The sequence below is a fragment of the Colobus angolensis genome, unplaced genomic scaffold (genome assembly GCF_000951035.1).
Source record: "Colobus angolensis palliatus isolate OR3802 unplaced genomic scaffold, Cang.pa_1.0 Scaffold19, whole genome shotgun sequence".
Lineage (NCBI taxonomy): Eukaryota > Metazoa > Chordata > Mammalia > Primates > Cercopithecidae > Colobus > Colobus angolensis.
Window position 1 is genome coordinate 14,778,250 of NW_012115043.1, and position 22,823 is coordinate 14,801,072.

General features: G+C 36.3%; 1 protein-coding gene across 5 annotated transcripts in view; it reads right to left on the minus strand.

Annotated features, from left to right (window-relative positions):
- TCF12 (transcription factor 12) overlaps positions 1–22,823 on the minus strand; it is a 389,423-nt gene that overhangs the window by 305,377 nt on the left and 61,223 nt on the right. Inside the window, exon 4 of one of the 5 annotated variants that reach the window (XM_011940522.1) lies at positions 3,330–3,365. The exons of the other annotated variants lie outside the window; for them this stretch is intronic. Coding sequence (XP_011795912.1) covers positions 3,330–3,365 — 36 coding nt within the window. The remainder of the gene's footprint in view (positions 1–3,329; positions 3,366–22,823) is intronic. 5 annotated transcript variants of the gene reach the window in all.

A 22,823-nucleotide genomic window follows, 5' to 3' on the forward strand; every position in this document is an offset into this window, starting at 1 on the left:
ACAAAAATTAGCTGGGCCTGGGGGCAGGCGCGGAGGCTCACACCTGTAATCCCAGCACTTTGGGAAGCCGAGGCAGGCAGATCACAAGGTCAGGAGACAGAGACCAGCCTGGCTAACATGGTGAAACCCTGCCTCTACTAAAAATACAAAAAAATTAGCTGGGCATGGTGGCACGCACCTGTTATCCCAGGTACTCAGGAGGCTGAGAGAGGAGAATGGCGTGAACCCGGGAGGCGGAGCTTCCAGTGAGCCGAGATCATGCCACTGCACTCCAGCCTGGGCAACAGAGCAAGACTCGGTCTCAAAACAATAAAAAAATAAAAAATAAAAAAATTAGCTAGGCACAGTGGCGCATGCCTGTATTCCCAGCTACTCGGCAGGCTGAGACAGGAGAATCGCTTGAACCCGAGAGGTGGAGGTTGCAGTGAGCCAAGATTATGCCATGGCACTCCAGCCTGGGCAACAAGAGCAAAACTCCGTCTTGAAAAGAAAAGAAAAGAGAAAAGAACACATGTTAAGACCTGCGTTTAGGTTCTTTAGCTCAATTTTTAATGATCAATATTCTCAGGAGAGAAGAGAATAATTATACAGCTAAAATTAATTATATGAAAAAAGGCAAAAGTTTATCTTAACTTAAAGTGAGAGTCGATCTTTATAGAAATTACATCACTGAGAATAAAACCAATTTTCTTCAGTTAAGGTCAACAGCCCAACTATCCCTCAAAATGAAGGCAGACTGGTGCACTGCCATATAAGAAGCCTGAGCCAACAAACCTTTACAAAATGGAATCTCAAGAAAACGTTCTATTTGATTTTAAGTTTGCTATGAGACCAACCAAGTACTGAGGAGACAAGAAGAAGTTGAAAGCACATGAAACAAATAAGAACACTAGTTTCCCTCTTCAGTCTGCAGAGATACCCAAGGACCATTAGATTCAGTTGATCTTCATTATTCATGGATTCAATATATGCAACTTTGCCTACTTAATGAAATTGATTTGTACAGTGGCTGGGCCTTCCAGTCATTTGCAGACACACATGGGATAACAAAAAATCTGAGTCACTAAATATGCACATTCCCAGCAGACATCGAGTAGGTTTTCTTGCTTCAGCTCTTATAATGTAAACAAGAGTCCTTTCTGCAGCCTATTGTGTGCCAGGTTTTTTCCATTTTTGTGTTTTTGTTGATTATTTCACTATTTCATGGCCCCCAAGTCATTTTAAGTGCTGCCTAGTGTTCTCAAGCACAAGAAGCCTACAATGTGCATTATGGAGAAAATAGCTGTGTTAGACAAACTTTAGTTCAGGAATAAGTTATTGTTTCGTTGATTGTGAGCTCAATGTTAATGAATCAACAATATATGTCTTTCAATAGAAACACACATAAAACATGTTTATGTATTGATCAGTTAACAAAAATGCTGTGACCAGATGCTCACAGGTATCTAACCCTGTATTTCCCCTAGGAACAATGGTTCAGTATTAACTAATTCGGTGTCCATGACAACTTTATAGACCATACTACCTTGACTGAGAAGTCACCAAAGTTACCCATTACCCTGTGTTACATTACCTCCGGATTTCCTCAATCCACAGAAAGTGGGCATTTGCAGAAAAAGTTTTCAGAAATGAATAAATGTTGGTTAGATTTCTCATGTAAAAGCCCTTAGGAAATGATCATGTTCCTCTTGTAGAAGAATGAATTTTTCTAAGTTTGCTGTTAACCTAGTAGTGGCATACTATGAACCACGTACAGTAGTTTTAAAAGGTAAACTCTCGGCTTACCGGTAAATTCAATTCACTGATTTTAAAAGTGATCCTCTTTTCTCAGAAGCAGAATTCATATCATCTGTTGGTTTTCCAGGTGCAAGTATGTAAAGGATTCATCTGAATCAATCATTGCCTGCAAACTGCTACAGCAGTACAGCATGAGAAGCGCCACAGACTGCTTTATCTGTTTAAACGTGAAGCTTTACAGAGACATACAGAATGAAAACTAAGTCTCCCTTTTGATTGACAGCTCATCAGTCAAAAGGAAAGCTTTTAGAAACTTCTCTCAAGTCACTTAGTTTTCTTTTTGAATTGGGATATATCTATGTGGGAATCTAGAAACGATATGCTTGACTGATAACTGTCTTTTGCTAGCTCAGTACTCTGTATTGTGTCAAAAAATATATGAAGGAGTCAATTAATTACAGTCAGTCAACATGGGTAGATGTCACTACACAGAAAGAAATCTCAGGTTTATGAATATGAAGATATACGTGTTAGGTGGATTGTATTTGGTTTAATACACTTTATATGGTAAGTAATGTAAACATTGTGACTGAGTATGATTTTAAGGGCACTCGCCTAGGGAGGAAACACAGAAGGTTTTTTTTTTTTTAGAGCATATTTGGTTATTCCTTTGTGTTCTCAATTTTCTGGAGAGTAAAAGGTGCAAGAAGTGTTTTCTCATGGGGCATGTGGAACAGGTGACTGTACCAAAAACAACTCCCACCCCATCTCTTCATCTCGCACACACAACACAATCACCATCATGTCTTTGCCTGTTGAGACAACTCCCAATTTTAGTCTTTTAGAGCAACTAAGCACAGGTTACCACTTGTGCTTCAGTCACTGACTTCTGAACATGGACAATGAAAACTATACTAAAAAAAACTAGGGAAAGAGATAAGCTTCTCACTCAAAATACCTATAATCTCAAATCCAAATTCAAGGCTTACTGATTTCTCTCTTTCTAGAAAGTTTCATGTTCTCCTTCAATCCGGACAGTTATGTAAGGGTTGTTCAACACCTTCCATATCTGGACTCACTCTTTCACTCCTATGGCTTTCCAAAGACAGTGGCAATCCTTCTCTTGTGGCTTTCACCTTGAACTCTTACAAAAAAGACAACCTCTAGAATAAACAACAGAAGCAGGTTGAACTAAGAACCAGTAATTCAAAAGTATGTCCTATTGATGTGATTATATATAACATCAACTAAGAAATTTTACTGACAAACAAATTAATGTTTCAGGAAAAATTGGAGAGTATGGAACACATGGATGACCCTTCAAGGAAAGGCAGACAAATCCAGAATGTGAGACATCCCTAGACAGGTGCTCTGCTTTCTGAAACATCAGGTATAAGGAAAACTATTTTAAATGAAAAGAAACTAAAATATGCAACAATCAAATCCAATGAACATTTTTTAAATCTATATAAGACATTTTGGGAACAATCGGGAATGTAAATAGAAATCATGTCAGAAAATTGCTGTTAATTTTCTTTGTTATAATAATGCAGGGTAAGTAGGAGAATGTCCTTTTTGGTGGAAATGCTTACTGAAATATTGCAGGCTGGTATTCAAATCTGTGAAACCTACAAAAAACAATACAATTTGTGGAATTCTGGGACAATGAAATACAAATAGGCACTAGAAATCCCAGCACTGTAGGAGGCCGAGGCAGGCGGATTACTTGAAGTCAGGAATTCGAGACCAGCCTGGCCAACACGGCAAAATCCTGTCTACTGAAAACACAAAAATCAACCAGGCATGGTGGCACATGCCTATAATCCCAGCTACTCAGCAGGTCGAGGAAGGAGAATCGCTTGAACCTAGGAGGTACAGGTTGCAGTGAGCCGAGATCACACCACTGCACTCCAGCCTGGGTGACAGAGCAAGACTCCGTCTCGAAATAAAGAAAGAAATAAAAAATAAATTTTTAAAATTTAAAAATTTAAAAATAAAAGCACTAGAATAATTATACAAAAGAAAGGTAAAATTTATTTCTAGAAAAAAAATAGCTGTAGAGTCATAATAAACAGGACACCTGCAAAATAAAGCACTAAGAAAGAATTTCAGCAGTGAAAAACTAAAATAAAGAAATAGGAGCCAAGCCCTGGTGACGGTAAATTTGACACAGATCATACCTCAGTGGCGAAAATATCAGGCTCGGTGTGCAGAACTAGAAATCATTAATAAGGAGGCACAGATAATAAAAACAAAGTGAGACTCTGAGAAGTGGCAATGGAAAAACATCATCCTTTATGTTTTTGAAGAACCAGCTTTTGTGTTCACTGATTTCTTATTTTTAATTTCACTGATTTCTGCTTTAATTTTTATCATGTTTTCTTTTGCTCATACTGGATTTAATCTGTACTTCATTAGTTTCCTAAGGCCGAAGCTCAGATGGTTAATTTTCAATCTTTCATCTAGTTTCTACATTCAATGCTACAAACTTCCTTCCAAGCACTGCTTTTATTGCATCACAAATTTTGATAAACTGCTTTTGTTTTCATTTTGTTTAAAACACTTTCTCTTGAGGTTTCTTCGTTGATCCCTGTGTTATTTAGAAATGTATTATCATCCCTTATTTTATATGTTAAAAAAAATAAACTTCTGGCCAGGTACAGTGGCTCACGTTTGTAATCCCACCACTTTGGGAAGTCAAGGCGAGAGGATCGCTTCAGCCCAGGAGATGGAGGCTGCAGTGAGCTATAATGGTGCCACTGCATTCCATCCCTGGTGACAGAGAGAGATCCTGTCTTTAAAATTTAAACAAAACAGATTTCAAGAAATGAAGTAGATTACAAAAGGTCAAAAAGAAAGCTGGTCACAAATTTCGAGTATAGGAAATATGTTTTGTCTTTCAAACACTAGTGCACAAGTGAATGAATACTCCTAGTTATGAACAAGAGAAAAATGAGAAAGTTTAGCATTTGATTAAGAAATGAAATTTAGGCCAGGCACAGTGGCTCAAGCCTACAATCCCAACACTTTGGGACGCTGAGGGGGGTGGATCACTTGAGCTCAGGAGTTTAGTATTTCTATTAATTATGAATTTTTCATTAATTATGAATTCAACCTTTTTATTGAGACAGTCTCATTCTGTCACCCAGGCTGAAATGCAGTTGCTCCATCTTGGCTCAGTGCAACCTCTGCCTCCCAGACTCAAAGGATTCTCAAGGGAGGCTCAGCCTCCTGAGGAGCTGGGACTACAGGCATGCACTACCATGCCCAGCTAATGTTTGTATTTTTAGTAAAGATGGGGTCTCACTACATTGGCCAGGCTGGTCTGGAACTCCTGATCTCAAGTGATCCTCTCGTGTTGCCCTCCCAAAGTGCTGGGATTACAGGCACAAGCCACTGCACCCAGCCAAATTCAACTTAACAGTTAAAAAACTACACAAGATCATCTGCTTCATCCTAGGTGAGTTTGGTAGTTATTGTTCCAAGGAATTGGTCTATTTCACCGAAGTTGTCAAATTTATGTGCACAGAGATTTTTAGTATTACTTATTATCCTTAGAACTCCTGTGGAGTTTGTAGTGATATCACTTGTTTGGTTGCTGATATTGGTTTTTTATGTCTTCCTGTTTTCTGCTGTATTGCTGAAGATGATCAATTTTACTGATCCATAAAAAAAGAAACTTAGCTTTTGATGTCACTGATTTTGGCTACTGTTTTACTGCTTTTAATTCACTGACTTCTCCTGTCACTGGGGTTTATTTTGTTCTTTGACTAGTGTCTTCCGACCACCACCCCCGCGTTTTTTTTTCTTTTGAGACGGAGTCTCGCTCTGTTGCCCAGGCTGGAGGTGCGATCTCGGCTCACTGCAAGTTCCGCCTCCCGGGTTCACGCCATTCTCCTGCCGCAGCCTCCGTATTAGCTGGAACTACAGGCGTCCACCACCTCGCCCGGCTAATTTTTTGTATATGTAGTAGAGACGGGGTTTCACCATGTTAGCCAGGATGGTCTCGATCTCTTGACCTCGTGATCCGCCTGTCTCGGCCTCCCAAAGTGCTGGGATTACAGGCGGGAGCCACTGTGCCCAGCCTCTTTTTCCCCATTTTTTTCAGAGCCAAGTCTCACTCTGTCACCGAGGCTGGAATGTAGTCACGTGATCACGGCTCACTGCAATCTTCATCTCCTGGGCTCAAGAGATCCTCCCACCTAAGACTTCCAAAGAGCTGGGATGACAGGCACACGCCACCCATGCCCAGTTAATTTTTTAAAAAACTTTTTGTAAAGATAGATGGCGGTCTTGCTACGTTGCCCCGGATGGTCTTGAACTCCCAGTCTCATGCAATCCTCTCATCTCAAACTCTTAAAGCACTGGGATTACAGGCATGAGCCTGCAGCCTAGTTTTTTTGAGCAGGAAACACAGATTATTGATTTGAGGTATTTCATCTTTTCTAACAGCGCTGAATGCACTAACTTTCCTTTTAAATACTGCCTGGCAGCATAAATTTTGATATATTAATATCTTCATTTACACTCAGTTCAAAATTTTCTTTTATTTCCCACGAGGCTTTCTCTTCTACCCAATGGATTATTTAGAAGTCTGCTGTCTAATTTCTAAGTATTTGGAGATTTCTGTGTTATCTTTCTGTTACTGATTTCTAATATGTTTCCATTATGATTTGAGAATATATTTTTTATGAGTTCTTTTAAATTTGTTAAGGTTTGTGAAGACCAAGATACTGTCTGTCTTAGAGCATGTTCCATGTATACTTGGAAAGAATGTGTATTCTGCTGTTGTTGGGTAAAGTATTCCATAAAGGTCAATTAGATCTAGCTAGTTGATAGTGCTGTTCAGACATTCTGTGCCCCCTGGTGATTCTGTCTACTAGTTCTATCTATTCCTAAGAAAAGAATGTTGAAGTCTTCAATTATAAATGCTGAGTTCCTTGTGTACTTGGAAAGAATGCATATTCTGCTATTATTGGGTAAGGCATACTACAAATGTCAATTAGATTTAGCTGGTTGATAGTCTCCTTCAAGCATTCTTTTTTTTGTTTTTTGTTTTGTTTTGTTTTTGAGACAGAGTTTCGCCCCTGTCACCAAGGCTGGAGTGCAGTTGCACAATTTCAGCTCACTGCAGCCTCCACCTCCTGGGTTCAAGCAATTCTCGTGCCTCAGCTTCCCTAGTAGCTGGGACTACAAGCACGTGATACCACACGCAGCTAATTTTTGTATTTTTAGTAGAGAGGGGGTTTCACCATGTTGTCCGGGTTGGTCTCGAACTCCTGACCTCAAGTGATCCACCTGCCTAGGCCTCCAAAGTGCTGGGATTACAGGCATGAGCCACCACGCCCAGATCACCTTCAAGCATTCTATACCATTAGTAATTTCTGTCTACTAGTTCTATTCGTAAGAGACGAATGTTGAAATTTTCTATTATAATTATTGAGTTCCCTATTTCTCCTTTAAGTTCTATCAAATTTTGCTTCACGTATTTTTAAATTCTGTTGTTAGCTACTTATACATTTAGGATTGGCAAATCAATTATTTTATCAATATGTAATGTTCCTCTTTATTCGGGTATTATCTTAGTTCTGAAGTCTGCTTTATTTATTAATATAGCCACTAGGGTTTTCTTTCCAATAGTGTTTGCATGCTGTATCTTTTTCCATCTTTTCACTTTTAACACACCTATATAGTATTTAAAGTAAGTTTCCAACAGACAGCATAAAGTGGGTTTTTTTTTATGTACTCGATAAACTCTTTTGATTTGTTTACAGCATTTAAAAATTCAATGTAATTACTGATGTATAGAACTTACATCTACCATTTTACTATTTGTTTTCTCATTGATCCCTGCTTCCCCTTTCCTGCCTTCTTTTGGGTTATTTGAATTTTTTTTAACTTTTATTTTAGAATCTGGGGGTATATGTGCAGGTTTGTTACACAGATACACTGGGTGGTGAAGTTTGGAGTACAAATGAATCCCTCCTCCAGGTGGTAAGCATAGTATCTAATAAGTAGTTATTCTTCAACCCTTACTCCTTTCCCTTCCTCCCTGTCTCATATTCCCCAGTGTCTAGTGTTCTCATTTTTATGACCGTGTGTACCCAATATTTAGCTCTCACTTATAAGTGAGAACAAGTGGTATACAGTTTTCTTTTCCTGCATCAGTTCCCACAGGATGATTTTCAACTGCATCCATGTTGCTGCAACGGACATGATTTTGTTCTTTTTATGGCTACATAGTATTCCATGTATATGTGTACCACATTTTCTCTACCCAATCCACCACTGATAGGCATATGTGTTGATTCCATGTCTTTGCTCTTGTGAAAGTATTGGAATGGACATACGGGTATATGTGTCTTTTTGGCAGAACAATTTATTTTCCTTTGAGTATATACCCAGTAGTGAGGTTGCTGGGTCAAATGGTAGTTCAACCCCCAGGTCTTTGGGAAATCTCCAAACTGCTTCCCACAAGGTTGAAATAATTTACACACTCCCACTAATAGTGTTATGTGTTCCCTTTTTCCATAGCATTGCCAACATCTGTTATTTTGTGACTTTTTAACAAAGCCATCCTGACTGGTATAAAATGGTATCTCATTGTGGTTTTGATAGGAATTACTTTGATGATTAGTGATTATGAGCATTTTTTCATGTTTGTTGGCTACTTGTATGTCTTCTTTTGAGAAATATCTGTTCATGTCCTTTGTCCATTTTTAATGGGGTTATTTGCTTGGTGATTTAAGTTCCTTATAGATTTTGGACGTTAGACCTTGTTGAATGCATAGTTTGTGAATATTTTCTCTCATTCTGTAGGTTGTATGTCTACTCCCTTGATAATTTCTCTTGCTGTCCAGAAGTTCTCTAATCAGGTCTCAGTGGTCAATTTTTCTTTTAGTTGCAACTGCTTTTGAGGACTTAGTCATAAATTCCTTGCCAAGGCTGATGTTGAAAAGGGTATTTCCTAGGTTTATGTACAGGATTTGTAAAGTTTGAGGTATTACATTAAAGTCCCTAATCCATCTTCAGTTAATTTTTGTATACACTGATAGGCAGAGGTCTAGTTTCATTCTTCTACATATGGATAGACAGTTATCACAAGCAACATTTATTGAATAGGAAGTCTTTTCCCCATTGCTTAGTTTTACTGACTTTGTCAATGATCAGATGGTTGCAGGTATGTGACTTTACTTTTGGGTTCTCTATTCTGTTCCATTGTCTTTTTTGTGCTAAGACCATGCTGATACCAAAGCTGGCAGACACACAACAAAAACAGAAAACTTCAGGCCAATATCACTGATGAATACAGACACAAAAATCCTCAACAAATACTACCAAACTGAATCAATCCTCAACAAAATACTACCAAACTGAATCCAGCAGAACATCGAATGGTACTTCACCATGATCAAATAGGCTCTATTCCTGAGATGCAAGCCTGGTTCAACATACACAATCAATAAATGTGATTCACCGCATAAACAGAATTAAAAACAAAAACCAAATGATCATCTCAATAGATGCAGAAAAAGCTTTCAATAAAATCCAACATCTCTTCATGATAAAAACGCTCAACAAATTAGGCCTTGAAGGAACATAAATCAAAATAATAAGAGTAATCCATGATAAACCCACAGCTAATATCATACAGGGCAAAAGCTGGAAGCATTCCCCTTGAGAAATGGAACAAGAATGCCTACTCTTACCACTTCTGTTCAACATAGTACTGGAAGTCCTAGCCAGGGCAATCAGGCAACAGCAAGAAATAAAAGCCATTCAAACAGGAAAAGATGAGCTCTCTCTCTTTATGGACCATATGATTCTATACCTAAAAAATGCTAAAGACTATACCATAAGGCTCCTAGAGCTGATAGGCAACTACAATAAAGTTTCAAGGTTCAAAATCAATGTACAAAAGTCAGCATTTATATACACCAGTAACATTCAAGCTAAGAGCCAAAACAAGAACATACTCCCATTTACAGTAGCCACAAAAATAATAAAATGTCTAGGAATACAGTTAACCGAAGACGTAAAAGATCACTACAAGGAGAATTACAAAACACTGCTGAAAGAAAATTAGAGATGACACAAATAAATGGAAAAACTATCCCATGCTCATTGATTGGAAGAATCAACATCATTAAAACGACCACACTACCTAAGTACCCAAAGCAAATTACAGATTCAACACTATTCCTATCAAACCACCAATGTCATTTCTCACAGAACTAGAAAAAACTATTCTAAAATTCAAATTGAACCCAAAAAGAGCCGAAATAGCCAAAGCAATCCTAAGCCCCCCACTCAAAAAAAAAGCTGCAGTCATCACATTACCTGACTTCAAACTACACTACAAGGCTACAGTAACCAAAATAGCATGATACTTGAGTATTTTTTAATATTCCATTTTAATTTATCCATTGTAATTCTAACCCACCTATTTATTTTGTAAGTAGTGGCTCTAGGGATTATAACATACATATTTAACTTTTCAGAATCTATTTGGAATATTTTACTCTTCAAGTGGATCATAGATGTTATATATGATACCACAGCCACTGAAAATCACATCAGATAATGTTAAAACTTTTCCTCTCAATTGTCCAATGCATTTTAAAGAATTCGTGTGGAGAAAAACCATCTACAATATTTACCATTTCTGTTTATCTTCTTTCATTCCTAATGTCAAGTTTTCTTCTGATATAAATTTCCCTTCTGTCTTAAGAAGATCTTTTAGCAATTCTTTTAGATCAGGTCTGCTGACAACAAATATTCTTAGTTTTTCCTTTACCTGAAAATGGCCTTATGTCACCTTCATTCCTAAAAAATACTTTTGCTAGTTATAAATACTTCTTTTCTTTCAGTACTGAACAAATTGTTTTTTCTTCTTTATTCTTACTCCCATGGTTTCTGATGCAAAGTCTGAAGTCATTAGAATCACTGCTTCCCCCAAGGAGCAATGTCATTCTCCTCTGGCTGCTTTCAATAGTTTTTTCCTTGTTTTTAGTTTTCAGATTAATTATGACACATCTGGGCATCAATTTCTTTGGATTTATTCCATTTCAGGTTCTCTGAATCTGTATGTTTGTGTCTTTCAATAAATTTGTGACGTCTTTAGCCACTTAATTCTTCAAGTATTTTCTCAGAACCACATTCTTTCTGTATGTTGATCACCTCTTCCATTGTGAGTTGAAATCTTCCTGGTTCTTCATGTGTTAGATAATTTTGGATTACAACCTGGATGTCTAAAAATATTTTGATGAAATTCTGGTTCTTGTTTAAATGTCTAACACTTTGTTATTTTCCCATAATATCCTGAGACTCTGTTCAATTTTTTAAAATTCTTTCTTCTCTAACATTCAGATTTAAAAATTTCTATTTATTTATCTTCAGTTCACTGATTTTTTTTCCTGTCACTGCATTCTGCTATTGAGCCATCCAGTGGTCTTTTTCCCCCCACTTATTGTATTTTTCAGTTCTAACATTTCCATTTCTTTATATCTTCTATTTCTCTGCTGAGAGTTTTTCATAAATTTCAAGAGTATTCACAATTAGTTTGTCGAAACATTTTTATAATAGCTACTATAAAATCTCTGTCAGATAATTCCAATGTTATTATCATGACTGGTATACGTTCATCACCTCTTCTCATGTGAGTTGAAATCTTCCTGGTTCTTCATATGTTAGATAATTTTGGATTATAACCTGGGCATTCTAACATACTGCTATGAAACTCTGGTTCCTGTTTAAATCCTGTGGACACTGGTAATATATTTGTTTTAACAAGTGATTCATTTGGTTAGGCTTAGGCCATGAGCTCCAACATGGCTTCTATAGGCATAGTTCCAGCATCAGTTCAACTTTCAAAGGCTTATGCTGTGCCATCTGAATTTGCCCCACTTTTGTATCATCGAATGGTTAGCCTAGGTGGCAGTCTTTATTTCCAAGTATGCAGAGCTCATGGAACTCATAAAGAACTTTACGGTACTGCTTTTCCAAGCTTCTCCTTACATGTGGTCTCAGTACTTTCCAATTCCTGAGGCATCCCTTTTTATTTCTTCATCCAGAATGCTGGATCTTTGGTACTCTGCTTGGGTCACACTTCTGATACTGTATCTGACTTGGAAACAAGAAATGGAAGGACAAAGAGATGAAGAAGGAAAAATAAAAAGCAATGGGATTTTTCAACTGGAGAGGAAAGTTCTCATCCCTCAGTTTTGACCATGGGCTCCTGCTGTAACCTCTGCTGCCATTACCACAGGGTTGCATGGGAATAGGGCATGAGAGACGGAGAAGAGAAAAAAATGACAAAATTTTCATTCTGAACTTAGCAGTTATCTTTCCTTTTCCTTGAACCAGAAGTAGCAGGCGTCTTTTAGAGCTTTCTGTTTCAGATTGCCCCACTTTTAGGTTTCAGACTGTGTTAAGTTGTCTGGGGATGCTGGAAGAAAAAAAAAGGTAAACTCACAGCCAGTGACATGGTACTCTGAAAGCTAGTCTTCTTTCAAATCCCACCTGGTATTATTTATTCTGCAGAGTCCAGAAGAGTGCCATCCATTTTCCCCAGGTTTTATAGATGCATTCAGTGAGAAAGACAGTGCGTATGTGATTAATCCATCATACTTGGAAAATGGAACTAACCTTTAACTTCTTCTTAGTTGCTCAGTTCTCACTGACACATGAACTCCTCAAACATCCTTATAAAAAGATATCAGTAATTTAAAATAAGACAATAGTCCTAAGCACTCTCCTTCCATTCAGCAAAATTGCCCCAATTCACATGGTAACTAACTCATGAAAAGACAGCATAACACTATTAACAAAATCCGATCACGCTTTGGCTAAACAGCTTTTATGACTACAGATGATCACTGCAAGGTCCTCAAAATTTTATAGTGCATTATCAGAAAAGAACTCCACTTCCTCACTCTTTAGCCTTTATAAAATTCACAATGGCATAATGTACAGCACATCACTGGGTATTTACGTCTGTGATCCATTTACAGGTAATTAGGTACGAATCACCATTCGACAAGATGTTATGTGACTTTCAATAGTAGACCCAAATTAAAATTATTCAGGACATGTTTTATTTCAGAAGAATGGCCCTTAATCTCTTTCAAACTCTGGCTGCTACATGAGAAACAAAAGTTTTAAAATTTAGTTTTAACAACTACAAGTAAAAATCAACAGCAGAAAGAATGTAGCAATAAAACTCAATTAAAGGAGACTGGATTTAGCAGCAAGGCTTAAATTTTTATTTATTTATTTACTTTGAGACAGGGTCTCACTCTGTCACCCAGGCTAGACTACAGTGTAATGATCACAGCCCACTGCAGCCTCAATCTCCTGGGCTCACATCATCCTCCCACCTCAGCCTCATGAGTAGGTGGGACCAGAAGCATGCATCACTGTGCCCAGCTAGGGTTTGTTGTTGTTGTTGTTGTTTTTGGCTTTTTTTTCTAGTAGAGACAAGATCTCACTGCATTGCCGAGGTTGATCTGGAACTCCCGAGCTCAAGTAATCCTCCCACCTCAGCCTCCTAAAGTACTAGAGTACAGGCATGAGCTACCATGCCTGGCATAGGAGATCAATTTTTAAGGAAATCTAAAGAATCATACGACAATAGTGTTTATCTCCATAATAAACTTAAAAGTTGTTTTAACCAACTTACTTTTTCTATACCCTGACTGTTAAAAGACAGTTAACTCTTGTACAATGTATTAATCAATGATGATAATTATTTCCCTAAATAAAAAAGGGTACTATAATTGAGATTTAACTTTGTATTTCTGACAGAAGAGTATTTGAAAGGAATTAAGGTACACAAAAAATGAGTAGCTCATCTTAATTTAGTTTAAAAATGTTAAATGTTTTGCATGAAAAGTTACCCTAAACGTCTTTTAAATCTTTAGACCATCTTCATTCAAGCAGTAGGTATAGTTCTACATTCACAGACTAAAAAGCACATTTTCCATAGTGCATATTGATGAGATCATATTTCCTCCAAACTTTATGTAAATAGGTCCAAACTTTACTGTCAACCAATTAGATATCTGAATTGAGTAAATTAAAACCTTATATTGTAGCAATTAGAATTATATGGAAGATAACATAAAGTCACAAGTTCAGCCCTTTCAATGCAAATTCAATATTCCTCTTTTACCTATGCCTCTATATCTGATCAACCATTTTATCTTGTCCAACGTGGGACACTAGTCATTAGATGGAAACGAAGATTGGTGAGGAAAGAGCAGGAAAAGTAAAGGAATCAGGAAACAATTGGATGCATAAATCAGTGTAAATCCTTCACTATTAGTGAAAATCAACTGCATATGTGAGATGGTGGGTGGGAAACATCATCTTTTATTACATGATGTAGTTACGTAAGGGAAGCTTGGGAGATTAAAGCAAACCCCTGAGATTTGTTAACAAATCTGAAGACTGGCCAGGCACAGTGGCTCACATCTGTAATGTCAGCACTGCGGGAGGCTGAGGTGGGAGGACTGATTGAGCCCAGGAGTTTGACAGCAGCCTGGACAACATGGTGAGACCCCATCTCTACAAAAAAATTTAAAGATTAGCCAAGTGCAGTGGTGCACATCTGTGGCCCCAGCTACTGTGGAGGCTGACGTAGGAGGACTGCTTGAGCCTGGAAAGTAAAGGCTGCAGTGAGCCATGATCATGCCACTTCACTCTCCAGCCTCGGTGGTACAGCAAAATCCTGCCTCAAAAAAAAGAAAAAGAAAAAAAATTCTCAAGAGTTATGAAGAAATTTTAACATAGGTGTTCTGGTCAAAGTTGCTGAAGTTTTTAAAGTTCAGCAGTATTTCAGAATCATAACCCAAGAACACTGGGCTATCAAGCTACAAGTTCTGCAGTAAGGATGCTATAGGCCTACAGATATGTAGAGAAGTGTTAATAACAAATCGGCAATAGAATTTACCCCAGAAACCTGTAGATCCAATATTTTTTTAATTGCTGATTAGAAGGGCAAAGAAAAATAGAAACACCATGTCCCTCTAAATGTTCCTGTAAAATATAAGCACCATGAAGAAAAACCATCTTATGATGGAGTTTTCTTTGAATTAAGTTTTGGCATATATTTATCCTATAACTACAAGTCTATAAGTTTGTAAATCTGTCCTAGAAAAGGGGCCAAAACACTCTGAATTTTGTATCACTTGTTAGGGATACAGTTTTGAAGTAACAACATTAAATCTTATTTTGCTCTACTGATGCTGCCTAAAGCACATTTTCTTTCACACACACACACACACAAACACACACACACACACATACGATAAAGATTAACTGGAAAAGCTTTGCACATTAAGTTGAAAATGATATAATATTTACCACAAAAAAAGAGACAAGACTATACTTAAAAATAAACAGTATCACTGTAATATCAAAACTACCAAAGTTTTTGCCTGCTGAATACATTTTAAGGTATTAATACAATTTTTATCCTAAAACAAGAAAAAGTAAGACATTTCATTTTTAACTACTTTATTGTCCTTTCACTCTTTACTTGTTCATATAGACATATAATCTAATAAACTCTATTGTTTAAGTCCAACTCTGAAGTCAGAAAAACAACCAGGTCAAGGAAAACTAGATTTGGGAGAACAACCTTGACATTTCAAGGCCAAACACTTTAGGCAGGTCCAAAACCTCCTACACAATATCCTCATCTCCTAGTATCACACCCAAATGTAACAGTTTCCTGTTTCCTGAAGAGGGTGCATGAAGTTCACATCGAAGCTCAGTTAATACTTCTACTAGGGAGACAAAAAGTACTATACTTTACTAAATCAAGGTCAGCCAACCCTCTAGAAACCAGCAAATTGATTCCTACAGCAGTAAGACTAGAATTACAATCTGGGTCCTTGGGTTTTAACACACACAGTCTCAGTGCCTTTGAGGCAGTAATGTCAAGAAAGATTCAGACAGGCAGCCACACACACACTGTAAAATATAAACACAATATAAGCAAACGAACTTCTAAAGCAAAGGTTTGCAACCTACAGCCAGGATTTCCAAATCCACCCAGCTGCCTGGTTTTGTTTTGTTTTGTTTTAAGTCCTGCAAGCAGAGAATGCTACAGACAGAATTTGTAGCACACAGTTTTTCCTTTAGAGAAGAGTTCAGCAAACTTTTTCTTAAAATGTCAGATATGAAAATACCTCAGGCTTTGCAGGTCAAGACGAAAAATTAGGATATAATGTAGGGTCTCATAACCATTTAAACTATAACCATTTAAAATGCAAAAATCATTCTCTGCTTGCAGGACTTAAAATATTTTTTCTAATGTTAAAATCTAATACATTACAGAAGCAGTATGATCCCAATTTAAATGTTGGTGTAAATATATATAATATGTAATATATGCAGAGAAAAAAGATAGGAAATCAACATCAAAATGTCAATAAACAGCCATCTCTTGGAAAATGTTATTTTTAAAACCTTTATTTTTTTATATACTTTCCAAAGTAAATTATCATTGCTATAACCAGTAAACAGTTTAAACAGATTATAGTATACTTTTACAAGAAAATATAGACCAGAAGTATCAATTACTTAAATTTAGCTATTTAGTTATATGATACAGCTTCAGTAACACTTTGGTATTCACCACTACCTATACCTCACACTGTTAAGAATGAAGATGGTATTTTTACATCTTTTACCATTCATAAATAAGAGAAGGCCCTTTGTTTTGAATATGTGAAGTCAGACTTGCTGATCTGGACTTTCAAGGTCACTACTCTGGAATTAATTTCAGACACATAATACACTTTAAAGTTCAATTCAAATACTAATTGTCTACTATATTCACATTAGCTTCAATGTTTCTTTGACAACACAGTGCAAATACTGTGACCAAAACCCTAAATATGTATACTCTTTGTGCTCTATATAACTATAGCAACTAACATTTAAAGTCATATTGGACAGTACAATTTCTTTTTGACAGTCACTGAACAGTTCAAACAAAAATACAGCCATGCACTACATAGTGACATCTGGGTCAACAACAGACTACATATATGACAAGTCCCGTAAGATTATAACAATACTTTTATTGTACCTTTTTCTATGTTTAGATACACATTGTGTTACAAAAGTCTACAGTATTCTGTATACTAACATGAGCAACATGCTGCACAGGTTTGCGGCCTAGGAGCAACAGGCTATACCACATAGTCTACTGTATAGGAGGCTATATACCCCCTAGGTTTATGTAAGTACAATCTATGAAGTTCATATGACAAAATCACCTAATAACTAATTGCTTACAACTTATCCCTGTCAAGTGACACATGACTATATTTTTACTGACAGAAAATAAAATGTTACTATCTTTTAAAATGGTATTTCTGCTAAAAAGTACAATTAAACAATTCTGAATAGTATTTTAATGTTCTTGTTTAACAATCACTGCCTATATGTTTTAGCTGTTATTTTTAAGCACATTAACTTTATAAGCACAAGACAACATACTAATATAAGTGATATATGAAAAACCACATGACCAATTTAACTTTAACTTGGTAAATAGAAGGTTTACATTGAATGATTAGAAAGCATTTTCAAAGTTTCATCTTCACTGTGTTCTGAAGCAAAAACGAGTGTTTGCTACATGGTTTATTTCCTGAGTTTATCTTGAAAATGCACATAACTTTTACTACTGGATGATATTAAAATCCAAATTTAATTCTGCCAAACCACGAATTTAAATTAGAATACCACACATCAGTCTACAAATGACAACTTTTCTTTCCAAGTGTCAGTCATATTTCTGTTCCCCTTACAGCACAACGTTAATTGGTAAACAAATTTAATCTCATTAAAATGTAAAAATAACTTTTTAAAGTAAAAATTATTGAACCTGACATGCACCAAAACTGTAAAGCAGTAAAGATTCCAGTTACTTAACAATGACTAGTCTTAAATGCATATAAAATAGCAGCAACAAGAAATTTTCTCCTCTCCCTCTTTTCCTCATGACAGAAGCAGACACTAGAGGCTTAAGCATTTATTCTGAAGACACAAACCACGCTCCTCAGATTCTGTTAGTAACATTTAAAAGTAACTAATTAGGCCGGGCACTGGTGGCTCACGCCTGTAATCCCTGCACTTGGGGAGGCTAAGGCAGGTGGATCACCTGAGGTCAGGAGTTTGAAACCAGCCTGGCCAACATGATGAAACCCCGTCTTTACTAAAAATACAAAAAATTAGCCAGGTGTGGTGATGGGCACCTGTAATCCCAGCTACTCAGAAGGGGCTGAGGCAGGAGAATCGCTTGAACCCAGGAGGTTGAGGTTGCAGTGAGCCTAGATGGCGCCACTGAACTCCAGGCCTGGGCAACAAGAGCGAAACTCTTGTCTGGCGGGGGGAAGCAACTAATTGAGCTCACTTAATATTGCATTACTGCATGTTGCAAGTAGATATCAAAATTCAAGTATTGGTGTTATCCTCAAAAACTTATATTATTCATTAATTAGTAATATTATAGACCAAGATTCTTTTTATTATCAAAAAATAGCCCAAGATCTTCAATAAATCAAAAAATGAGTTCCTTACTTAACAGAAAACACTATTGAATACTTTGAAGTTTTGTTTCATCCCAAATAAGTACACCCTGCTATGTATTACATGTAAACTAATTTTGTCAGAATCATATTTAATTCACGTATTTTATAGGTTAACAACACATCTTACAAATCTACTAACAAGAGATAATTTTGTCATTCATTTTGGGCTAGGGTTTTCTTTTTTTAAAAATGCAGACATGTATTTAGTAAATTGAGTTTAAAAGATACTGTGTATATAAGGATATACATAAGAATATATAAAGTAACTTCTGTTGTGAACAGACTCTTTTTAAAACTTTAAATAATTTACTCCAAAAGATATGCAGGAATGTAATACATTATAAAACTTCTGGTAGATTTCTATTTCTGGTTTCTGCGACAATAAAAAGTAGGGGTTTAAGCTGAGCTGCTTTTTTGACTTAAAAGATTTTTTACACAGTCAGCTACTTACAACAGGACATACTGTAATACCAAAATGGAAACTACTTAATCAACATTTCCTCAAGCAAGCACAGATCATACATAAAAGCCTATAAGCATAGTTTTTATTTCAAAAAGTAGCATTTACATTTTATTTATCAACAGAAGCTCAACTTTTTTCTCTGGTTTTGTCACCATATTCAGTTAATTTTGGTCAACATTGATAATATACACACCAAAAACCAGAAATGTAAGCAGAAATATAAGGTAATTTATTTATAATGTTAAACAAAAGCATACTTTCTGTAACCAACACAGACTGCTGGTTACAGAATAATTATGATCCTGTTCTCATGCTATGTCTTTTAAAAACCGTTTCTGTAAAGGATTTAAGCCATTCAGAAAACCCAACAGTTTGTGAATCACCCAATGCACAAAATTTCGTATTTCAAGTTTCAAATTGTAGTCATCTATAGCATCACAAAAGAAGTGACAAAAGATCAAAAACTGCTGGGTCATCTCAAAATGTCCCTTTTCCCTTCTGTCCACTCCTCAAAACATACAGTTTAAGTTGATAAAAATTAAAACCTCATAACTGAAATTCCTTCAGCCTCACAGTTGGTCCTGTTGGTTTTACTACATATAACTTCTATCATCTAAGAAAATTTGCAGGAAATAATTTTTTAGTCACTGAGTTCTTCATTTAAATAGGAAAAACAATTATGCAGAATTAAACACATTATTGTAATAGGCTTCATGGGCTTTGGTGTCCTAAAAGGAATCATTAAAACTAGATTTCATTAGGTAGGTACTACGGGGTAAATACTGATATACTCTAAGGACTTTTCTTCACTAAATGCCATCTGTTCTGTAACCTTAATTTACATGGCTCAAATTTATTCATACATTTTTATAAAGACAAGAACTATGGTTATAAGCACACTTACTCCGCTCTTTGGTATGAAAAAGGAGAGTTTGATAATGCCAATTTGGTACCATCTACATATCTGGACAAATTAACCAGCTATGTCAGAATAAGCCATGGTATACATATGAAGATTGGTAGGCCCGAGGGAAGTAACTAAATTAGTTTAGTAGCCAAAATTAGTTTGGCTTCTGACTCACAATTTTAGTAGTCAAAATTAGTTTGGCTTCTGATTCACAATTTAAAATAATCCTTTGCAATATTCTTCATTTAATTGCCTCATTCTTTGTGCTTCCTCTTCACAATGTCTAGGGTCACTTCCTAAGAGTTTTCTTGCAGAAATCAGCATTTATTGACCTCTCAAAGAACACACACTTGCTGTTGTCAGCAAAGAACACAGGATTGGAGAAAAAGCATTGTAGAAGCACTGGAAGGAAATAAAAGTATATCTTCTCATGAAATAATGATTGTACAGATCTGGGACCTTAAAGAAATACTGAACATTTTGATACATAAAAAGAAACTATGTGCATTCCAACCCAAGAGTTCATTTCCTCTGACTGATTCAGGGCCTGACTTTTAGTTGCTATAATTTGAGTGGAAAGATAATTTCTACCACATTTACTGGTACTAAGATGGTTAAGCAATATTAGAGCCTCACTATTTTTCACGGTGTCTTAGCACAGTCTTACAAAGGTTCTTAACAAAAGTACAAGCCTCTTGAGGTCATCGGAGATCTGATGGGACTTTTCATAATGGTAGGGTGTTAATCTCTATGGTCTGGCCTTTCTCCAATTTAAACCATTACCTAAACTGCTTACCTAAACTCCTATTACTGATTCAATTGGCTCACATATTCTTCATTCCCAATCTTGAACCACAGTCCTTGCACACATTTTTAAATAGGCAAGGTAAAATGGCTTCTTTGGGTGCCTACCCACTACAGAAAATATTTCTTACTCCGTAAGAATTAGTAAAACAGTAGTTTAAGCTATACTGTGGTACGACTATTTGAATTTTTTTACCATTATTTTGTATGGTACACAGAACACTCAATTGTTTGTGATTTTACATAGTCTTGGAATTTCAAGGTTTTATCTCTGACAAGAGAATTTGTTCATGATCAGCTTATGTGCTAAACACAGCTGTGAAACTGCAATTAAGGTCTTATTTCACACCACGTTAGGTACCAAACCTGAGCTAGCACAAGGATGAAACAATGCTAACAGGCCCGGTTAACCACTCCCCTTGTCCCAACCATCCATCTCTCTCTCCTTCCCCACCCCTCACACACTCACACACACCATGCACATGCTTTTCCTAAATTTGTATATAGTTATATGTACATACATGTATAACGTATAAATGTGTTCATGTGTTTATATATATATATACATCATTTCAACCAGAAACATATATGGTTCACAAAGGTGAAAACAGAAGAACAATGTATCTTCCTCTCTTCACAAGAATAGGTTCTACATATCCTAAGAAACGCTAAACAAAAAGAGGTCAATAATCCAAAATTCTTTTTTTTTTTTTTTTTTTTTTTAGATAGGGTCTCACTCTGTTGCCTAGGCTGAAGTGCAGTGGCACAATCATAGTTCACAGCAGCCTTGACCTGGACTCAACTGATCCTCTCACCTCAGCTTCCCAAGTAACTGTGATGACAGGCATGTGCCACCCTAACCGGCGAATTTCATTTTTATTTTTGTAGAAACGGAGTCTCAGTTTGCCTCCCAGGCTGATCTTGAATCCTGGGCTCAACTGATCCTCCTGCCTTGGCCTCCCAAAGTGCTGGGATTACAGGTTTGAGCCACCATGCCTAGCCCCTTGTCCAAAACTCTAAAATCTACAAAGTTTCAAAGACAAAAGTTTTACATACCTTATTTGATGGTAAAATCTGACCTGAACTGAAATGCATATTAGTATTTTTCAATTCAGAAATGCTGATATATTTGATTATAGGGTTCTGCCATAGATCTCTCTAGGGAACGTTACATAATATATAGTACTTACCACTAATTCAGTTTTTAAAATTCAGAATATTTTTGATTCCAAAGCAAATCCAATTTCATGGTTTGAGGCTAAAGAACTGTGCAGTAATATCTTTGTATATTTTAAAAAACAGGTTTACATAATTATTTTCCCTCTACAGCTTTCTTGCAAGAAGAAATGCAACCTTCTATCAGTTCCATTCACAAAAAGAAAGGAAGGAAGGAAAGAAGGAAGGAAGCAAACAAGCCACAATAAGGCTCATGTCTTTAACTTCTCTCTCTAATAGTTACCAATCTCCCTTTTGCCAAGAAAGGCTTACACTGGACTACAGGCAGCAGCAGCAGCAGCCAAAGAATGACTATGGGAGACAAAGTTAACAGGACAGAGTTGAATACATATCAAGATTCACAGAAAATAGGCATGCCAGCAATCTTGAATCATTAAGAATGTCCATATTCTCACCGCTACTACTATTTCTAATAACTACCTTGTATAAGAATATTTTGTTTCTCTCAATGTGCTTCCAAATATGTCATTTGACCTTCATATACTGTGTAGTTCCTCAATATGACCATTTCATATAATAATTCATTTGCAGAATTGTTACATATTTTAATCCCAAACCATATATTTACTACCTACTCCAAAGCTACTTCTACTACAAGGAAATCAGATAATGTATGGTAAGACAGACTATAAATGACTTCTCAATTAGTACTTTTTGAATTAGATGAGCAACTGTTTCTCTTGCAGATACAGAATTTGTTTTTAATTAAACCAATTTAAATCACTAGAGAGAAGATTCCATTTAATCTATTTTCTACAGAGAACGCATTCTTCCTCCTTGAAAGATTAAAGTATGGTTTACAGAGTCAAGGTATAAATTTAATTTTTTTTAAAAAAATATAATAATATGTTGTTTAAAGCACCAATGTGTTCAATGGTTACTAAGGTTAATTCTGCAAATTTGTCTGAAAACTGACTCGGGTAATTCATTCACAATGGCAAATGAAGCAGACAGTTATTAGGTCACTGCAAAGTGACAGGACCAATTCAACAAGTTAATTATGGATTTTTCTGGAAGTCTGTATTACATGTAATCATTACCAAAATCAAAAGATTTTGAATTTGCCTGT